The sequence below is a fragment of the Nothobranchius furzeri genome, chromosome 18, assembly GCF_043380555.1.
Source record: "Nothobranchius furzeri strain GRZ-AD chromosome 18, NfurGRZ-RIMD1, whole genome shotgun sequence".
Lineage (NCBI taxonomy): Eukaryota > Metazoa > Chordata > Actinopteri > Cyprinodontiformes > Nothobranchiidae > Nothobranchius > Nothobranchius furzeri.
This window is the reverse complement of record NC_091758.1, coordinates 18,200,028-18,207,935: the sequence shown is the minus strand read 5'-3', so window position 1 is coordinate 18,207,935 and position 7,908 is coordinate 18,200,028. Positions and strand designations below refer to the sequence as shown.

Here is a 7,908-nt window from a genome sequence, read left to right as displayed (position 1 = left end):
CTCCACGCAGAAAGGCCGCAGCCAAGTTTCGAACCTGCAACCTTCGTGCTGCGAGGCAACAGTGCTAACAACTGCACCACCATGCAGCAGTTAGTTCCCATATGACATCACAATTAGCATTGTCCCAGGTGGACACTACCACTGAGAAGGTAATAAAATACATTTATCTGGAATAAAAATTCTGCTCCTCCTCCAGCTTCACTGGCTGCCAGTTAACTTCAGGGTTCATTTCAAGATCCTGGTTCTAGTCTATAGGGCCTTACATGGACAAGCACCATCTTACATTGGTGATCTTCTTAGTCCCTACACCCCCAGCAGGTCCCTGAGGTCCAGTGATCAAAGCCTACTGGTTGTGCAGCACCAGGCTAAAGACCAAAGGTGACAGATCATTTGCTGCTGTGGCCCCCAGACTCTGGACCTCTCTCCCCCTGAGCCTGAGATCAGTGGACTCAGTGGTCTCCTTTAAACTCACCTGTTCAAGCTGGTTTTGGTGCGACCCTCATCACCCTCTCCTTGTTCTGCTCTCCCTACCTATTCCCCCCTTCCTTTTCACTCGCTCTCTTTCTTTACATTTTTAACCACAACTGTCTATTTTTTGCTCATTTTAAATATATTTTTAATCATTTTCTAAATTATTTTTATATTTTACATTTTTTGTTTTTGTGAGGCGCCTCGTGATTTTTATCTTGAGAGGCGCTATAGAAAATATATTTTCTTCTTAAAGTTTTGATAGTTGTTGAAATCCACACTTTTAGTTTGTACCTGGTTAAGAAAACAATCTGTTACCATGGTTTACTTTTTCATAGATGTGTAAGGAACCATCACAACCCGCTCCAGCAAAACACATCTTATACAGCTCATGGAAAGCCAAAAGCAAAAAGGAAACCGACTTACAGAAACTGGGCAGTGGCTATTTAGAAAACATTTATTTTAACACAAAGCTAGCAATCATAAATAAAAACAGGCTTCTACAAAATAAATACAAAAGGGAAATCAAAGGGAGTGGGGAGGGCTGCAGCAGGTCCAGTGTAGTGTCTACAGCTAATCCATCCAGAAAACACACACACACACACACACACACACACACGCACACGCACGCGCACGCACGCACGCACGCTCTAGGAAGCAGGAATTCAGCGAAATAAAAACCAGTGAAGACATCAACAACAGTTTTAGTAGAAAAAACATGAACCAAACAAAAACTACAAACCCCTGAGGCTAGAGAAAGAACATTTATCTGAACATTTACTTCATTAACTAACAAATCGCTTCCCTCTAGCTTTGTGTTTTCTCACACTAAACACATTTTCTTTAAGGGGTTTAGTCTGAAATGTGTTCAGAGAAAACAAACGTTTGTGAGGATGGATCAATGCGATAACGCTGGCAGAACAAAGTCCAACATCAGCAGCAGATGAACAGTAGTGAGGTCAACGTGAGGTCACTGTCGGGAGCGTTTGGCAGGAGGGGTGGTGCCACATTCTAATAGGCCGAGTCGGCCGAGCTCTGAGTGGAAGAACTGCTGCAAGCGATGTCCAGCCTTTGCCTCATTAGTGTGACGTTGATTATACTGGAGACAGTTGAAGAACATCAACTCCACATCGGAGATGTATTCACCTACAAACACCAGAAAGGGTCAAAGTTTCTTATAATCGCACACATCATCGCATTTCGTGGTCCTCTCTTTTTAGGACGCGTCTTGATTCGTGTTTGGTGCATTTCAGTTTGTGCGTTACATTAGTACCATGTAGCGGGGTGATGTGTGCACCGGCATGACTCGAGCAGAAGAAAGGACTTTCAGTGACTCAACTATTTGCCATTGATTCTCTGGCCTGGTTGATGGTTAGGCATGTAAGAAAATATTGATGTGCTGGAAATCGTGGTATTCTGCGTTATTATAAACTGACTGATATTTAAAAGCAGAGTATCCATGTTTTTATTTACAATTTACATTTAATGTATTTCTTTTTGTGTGGTGCAATTCACACTCCGATGCTAGGTGGCAGCAGTTCATACCGGTTGGTTTCCGGTTAACCGGCTGGTTAAAGAACATAGCCGGTTAAAGAAATGCCGGTAAACATGCATCCCTATCATCTGGCTTTTATCACAATACATCGTATCATCTCACCTGTATTGTGATGTACATTATGCATCACCAGATTTGCTAATGCACACCCCTATTGATGAGTTAGAAGTATTCCTTACCAGAGTGCGAATGTTAAATTAAATTAACCCAGTGAGACTATTTTGAGTGCATTTTAAAATTTTCTTAACTATTTCAGATTAGTAAGAATTCATAGACATGAAAAAAAAATTAATTTTCAAACCTCAGTAGTAAAAGCATCAAATAAACAATTTAATAATAATAATAATAATCAATCCACCTTTTCCTGAAAAACAACAAATCAACTAAATTGAGCAGAGTGAAACATGACCACTGGTCAGATTAGGTCACATGATGTAGATTTTGTTTTAACAGCTAACATTCTGACAGGCTCGAACAAAACAACACACATTACTCCTGTTCTGGCTTCCCTACATTGGCTTCCTGTGGACTGCCGGGCAAAGTTTTTTGTCTTGTTTGTCTTTCGGTCCATCAACGGTGGTTCCCCACCACATCTGGCTGGGCTGCTTCAGATGCATGCCCCTACATGCTCTCTTCGCTCAGCTAACCAAGATTTGCTCATCGTCCCAAGAACAAGGCTGAAAAAACGAGGTGATGGGGCCTTTTCTGTCCTAGCTCCAACACTATGGAACGAGCTTCCACTTGTCAAACAGTCCCCATCACTGCAGGTCTTTAAGAGTCGTTTGAAGACTTACTTATTTTATCGTTTGGCTTTTATGTAATATGAATTTTTAGAATTGTGGTCTCTTTGCTCTTTTGTTGTTTCTATGTTATGTTCAATGCAAGGGCAGTGGAAGGTGCTATACACATAAAATTTGATTGATTGATTGATTGTACCACGTAGGTCTAATATCTACTACAGTGTGTTAATAACTCATTTTCATTATTTATTTAAAAAATGCAATTAAAAAACTTGTTTTACTTTGTGAGTTATATAACAAAACCCCGAGCTGCTGATGAAGCGTCTCTCACCTGCAGTCTGATATTCACAGTTGTTGATCTTCTCTCTGATGGTGCTCAGAGCGATGGGCTTCTTGATGATGTCGTAGTAATCAGGAACCTGAACAGAGACACGGGTGAAACCTTATGAAGATAAAACATGGTGAAGGTTGAACTGAAAGAAGAAATTAGACAAATTAAAATATGATTAGTCCTAAAGGGAAATTAGATGCTTTCAGGGTTTCCGCTATATGTATTTAGCCGTTGCGCTCGATCCCTCAGTCTCACAGACTCAGGTGGCTGTGAAGGCGTCCACTTGTATGTTCTAGAGCTTCTGACACTGGAGGAACCAAAGAACATGGTCCTCACAGAGCAGCCTGTTTGGTCCAGGAATGTGAGGGGGTCTTCGTCTCAAACTGAGGATAGTACTGAAAGGTGCACGTTTGCTCTTTCAGGTGGGCAAACAGCCGTCTCTGGAGGACTTTCATGATGTGTGACGTTAAGGCTACAGATCTGTGGTTGTCAAGGACACATAGATGAGATCTCTTAGGTAATGGAGCAAGGCAGGATGTCTTCACAGCACTGGAATTTTCTGGGTCAGGCTAGGGTTGACGAATTGTTTCAGAATCCCACTCAGCTGGTCTGCATTGACCACGAGGAATCTGGAACTGTCACCATCTGGACCTGCAGCCTTGTTCCGGTTTAGTCTCTCCGGCTGCCTCTTCACTGCTAGGGATCGACACGGGAGGTGGAGGTGAAAGGAGCACCAGCATCTTCTGATGTGATAGACAACAATGATAAAGCAGCAGCAGGACCTCTGAGATGGAAGATAAAACAGCTGAGATGTGACAGGGAACGTGGGAGGTCTGTACAGGATGAGCAGGATCGATTAAAGAACAAGTTCAGTTCTGTGTCTTTATCCAGATGTCATCTGTCAGATCCTCCTTCTAGATCCTCCTTCTGCTTGAGGCCAGTGATGTTCTTCATCCCTGAACACACACCTCTTGCATTGTTCTGCTGGAGTTTGCTCTCTAGCTTATGCAACACTATTCTAGTCATCTCCAGTAGCTCTGAAGAACACTGCGATGCCTTCTTGAGCTGGACCTTTCAGACTTCTCTGGGATCTAACAAACTAACTTTCCATTTGGGAGTGATCCCTTTACTTTTATCTGTCATTTAGAAAAAAATCACCATCGACTGTACGGGTTTCCCCATTTCTCCACCTTAAGAGATTTATCACTTAACGGTTCCTGATTTATTTGGACGCCAGGTAATTTCTGTCTGACCCTAATCATTTATCCCAGGGGGGTCACATGTTTGCTACCTGAGTCCTGGACACCAGCTTCATGAAGGGCCAGCTGTCTTCGTGTCTGACCAGATCAACAGTCAGCAGCTCACAGGCTGAAAGCTCATGAACGCCCTGGCTCCTGCGAGAGGAACGACGGCTGGAGGAGGAGGATGAAGACGGTGAGTAGATGATCCTGGACGGGTTTGGAAGAGCAGAATCTGGAGTGGTAAGAAGAGGGGAAGTCGGGGTTATCCAGCAGAAGTTAGTGGGTTTCATCAGATCTTTAGATGGACTTCTTAGCAAATCAGGATCAAATATAAATTCATGTTAGGTTTAACAGTTATGAAGGTTTTATAGAAACAACCCACAAGACGTTTTTTCTGCTGAACGACAAACATCTACAGCAACAACAGAACAGGCGGGTTGAAGCCTTTTGGACCCTTTGACTTTTATACCTGCTGACTGTCTCTTGTTAGACTCTCCTGAACCAGGTTTTTGCGTCGTTGAGGTTTTTGCGTTGCTGTTCGGTGCCAGAATCTCGTGACTCAGACGGGCATTGCTGCGACTCCCTGAGCGAGACGGCGCTTTGCCGTGGGCGATGGTGTTTGACTTTGATGTTGGAGGCGAGGCTTTCTTCCCCGAGGATCTGTGAATAAACAGAGTCAGTACACCTTTTTAGGACAACAGTGATCCAGCTTTAGGATTTAGCAGACTCACCTGGAAGATGAGGTGTTCTTCCCTGATGTGGCTGTGCTATTGCTAACCCGGGCATGCTGCCCTTTAGATGATGTCTTGCTCTTGGGGGGTTGAGCCTGGCTCTTCTTGGTGCTGCAGAGGGAAACAGTTGAAGGGGGCGTTTTGAATTCATTGTTGTATTAAGCCGGGCGTACACTGTGCGACTTTTTCACTTTTTTGAGCCGATTTTCCACTCGTGCGAGAATCCACGACATCGGGGCGAGTTTTGCACCGAGCGGTCGTGTAGTGTACGGGGGTTACGAGAGGCGATTAACACCACGTGACCAGCTACCGATCAGCAGTCGTGAGGTCGCACGGACTTCTGGCGTGTTTAATATTTCGCTCGTCCCTCGTGAGGGTATCGCACTGTTGAAGCGGCGCTGCGAGCAGCTGCGACCCAAAAAGTATCAGAACCGCTACGGCGCATGCGCAATCCTGCATCAACGCCGCTCGTCCGCTACTTCCCTAATAACACACGTTGTTCGTTTTTATTTCTACATGTTTTTTTACTCACAAAGATTGTCAAGAAAGTGTGTTTGTCGTGTTCATGTCAAATTAAACTGATCACAAAACACAGATTTACTTTCTTTATTTCGTTTCCTCATCCAACCCCCATAAATCCCTGTGTGTCCTCCTGCAGCACTCCCGAAGGACAACAGGCAAAACAAGACAAAAAAGTCTAACATGTTGAGTAAAAACTGCTATTTTTAGGGCCGACGTGTTGCTACCAGACGTGCAGTGTGAGCACATGACTCGTGAGATCTGCCCTGCGAGGAAGTCGTACAGTTTGAGCTGAAGCTGAACGCTGCGAGTGAAAAAGTCGCACAGTGTACGCCCGGCTTTAGACTACAAACATGAGCTTTTACACCTACTTCACAACAGACTCTTCTTCCTCCTCCTCCTCCTCTTCTTCCTCCTCTTCTGATTCCGCATCCACCTCAGACTCTTCCTCCTCATCAGTATCTTCACCCTCGTCTTCATCGATGGAGGATCGCTGTCGGGATGGAATGCGGCTGGATCTCTGCTTGGGCCGACAGTCTGGACAGAACCAGTCACCATCTGGAACAGCCTGAAACAGGAAGTGAACTCATTCGTCTAACAGGTTTTTCCTGAATTTGATCCACTGAGACCCTCCCAGGAACGTCTTTCTGTGAATCAGTCACAGGTAGGGCTGGACGATGTCGCCAGAACAGAATATTGTGATATTTCAGAGTATTAGGGATGACTGATATTATTGCTCTACCATTAATATCAGCAATAAAATGTAATATAGGAAAATATCAGTATTGGTTTTCAAACTTTTAATGACACAACCTTTACATACCATACTCACCTTATACAGAAAAATCTTCAGCTACTTCACCTCTCTCTCAAAATGTCAAAATATGGCAGATTTGAAGGAAAGCTTTAGATAATTTAGTAGGGCTGCTTGATTAATCGAACAAACAAAAAGAGCCGATTATTTGTCCCCCCCCTCGCGGTTCATTCACGCGCTGCTCCGAGTTGCAAATCGAGCGCACCTTCCACACAGTGTTGCCAGCTTAGCAACTTTGTTTACCCGTTTCAAACCACTTTTCAGACCCCCTTCTTGACTTTTCCCACCTAAAGCACCTAGAAACGTTTCTGATGACCCTTGGCTACTTTCTGTAGAACTCTGTCATCGATGTTCCCTGCAGGTTAGCGCTCCAGACCGTCCTTCCAGACATTAGGAAAGGGAATGAAGCGTGAAGCATGATCATGTTGCATCACCTGACCAATCAAGGAACAAGGAATTGTGTTTGTGATCATCTTTGTTTTTTTTCTTTCCAACTGATTGTGGGCTAGGGTCAGTAGTAGTCACATTGCTGTTGGCCAATCAGAGGCGAGATGTCCAAACATCAGGAAAAAAGACCCATATCCTGTCGTCTGAATCTACTTTCTCCTCTGGCTGACACCACTGCAGAAGTATTAAAAATGAGTGAAGGAACTCTTTAATTATTGAATCAGTATCATAACAAGAAATATTGCGATGCTTGTGCTTATCGTTATTTTCTAACATCCCTGCCTCTAACTGAACATCTGGCTGGACATCGTACCTTTAGCTGGGGCCTTAGGCAGTGGGTGTGGTGTCCTCGCTCACAGCCGTCACACAGCAGCATGTTGTCTGCATCTCCTTTGCGCCTGCAGATCCGACAGCGGGCGTTGAGGATTGAACGAGACCAGAGGATGCTTCGTTCCAGGCTGGACAGGTGAACAAAGACCTGCACAGATACACCAACAAGATCAGTGCGAGTTCTGAAGAGCTGACACAGTAGAACCAACAGCTAAAATGTTCTGACTATGACCTGGGACAGACTGGAGCAGGACTGCAGAGACTCCCTCCATCGCTCCAACACAGTTTTTATGACCCGACCGCTGTCACTACCACCATCTGCCAGAGAGGGAGAGAGAGTCTGGAGTTAAACAGAATCACCAGGTCTCTGTAGGTCTTCTAAAGACATTTAGTGTCACTTTTCTTTCTGTGGTGAGAATATTTATTTAAAGTCATACCATCACTAGCCTGGTCATCTTCTTTCTTTTTGTTTTTCTTGATCTTCTGATCCTTCTTTGAGTCTTCATCACCTGCAAAAACAACCAAACAGTGTCAGCGTTAAACACAGTGTTTGAAAACAAAAGCAAACATCGTTTGACAACTGTTACTTGTTTCAACTTTCCTGTGTTTTAACCTCACTATTAAAATAAACTGTCTACATCCACACTTAATGACCTCCCGTTCTGCCTTTAAGGCAGACATCCTTGTGCTCTGGTTTATGTGCACGCCTTTGTTCTTCTGCACAAGTACTGA

The 7,908-nt window shown here is 44.2% G+C and overlaps 1 protein-coding gene across 1 annotated transcript in view; it reads right to left on the bottom strand.

Annotated features, from left to right (window-relative positions):
* Positions 1–1,244: 1,244 nt before the first annotated feature.
* Positions 1,245–7,908, bottom strand: part of baz1a (bromodomain adjacent to zinc finger domain, 1A) — a 35,705-nt gene continuing 29,041 nt past the window's right edge. Inside the window, exons 22-30 of the mRNA XM_054741835.2 lie at positions 7,614–7,685; positions 7,409–7,494; positions 7,160–7,324; positions 5,957–6,153; positions 5,067–5,177; positions 4,805–4,995; positions 4,386–4,567; positions 3,095–3,182; positions 1,245–1,614 (exon numbers count right to left, since the gene is read on the bottom strand). Coding sequence (XP_054597810.2) covers positions 1,439–1,614; positions 3,095–3,182; positions 4,386–4,567; positions 4,805–4,995; positions 5,067–5,177; positions 5,957–6,153; positions 7,160–7,324; positions 7,409–7,494; positions 7,614–7,685 — 1,268 coding nt within the window. The 3' untranslated portion in view covers positions 1,245–1,438. The remainder of the gene's footprint in view (positions 1,615–3,094; positions 3,183–4,385; positions 4,568–4,804; positions 4,996–5,066; positions 5,178–5,956; positions 6,154–7,159; positions 7,325–7,408; positions 7,495–7,613; positions 7,686–7,908) is intronic.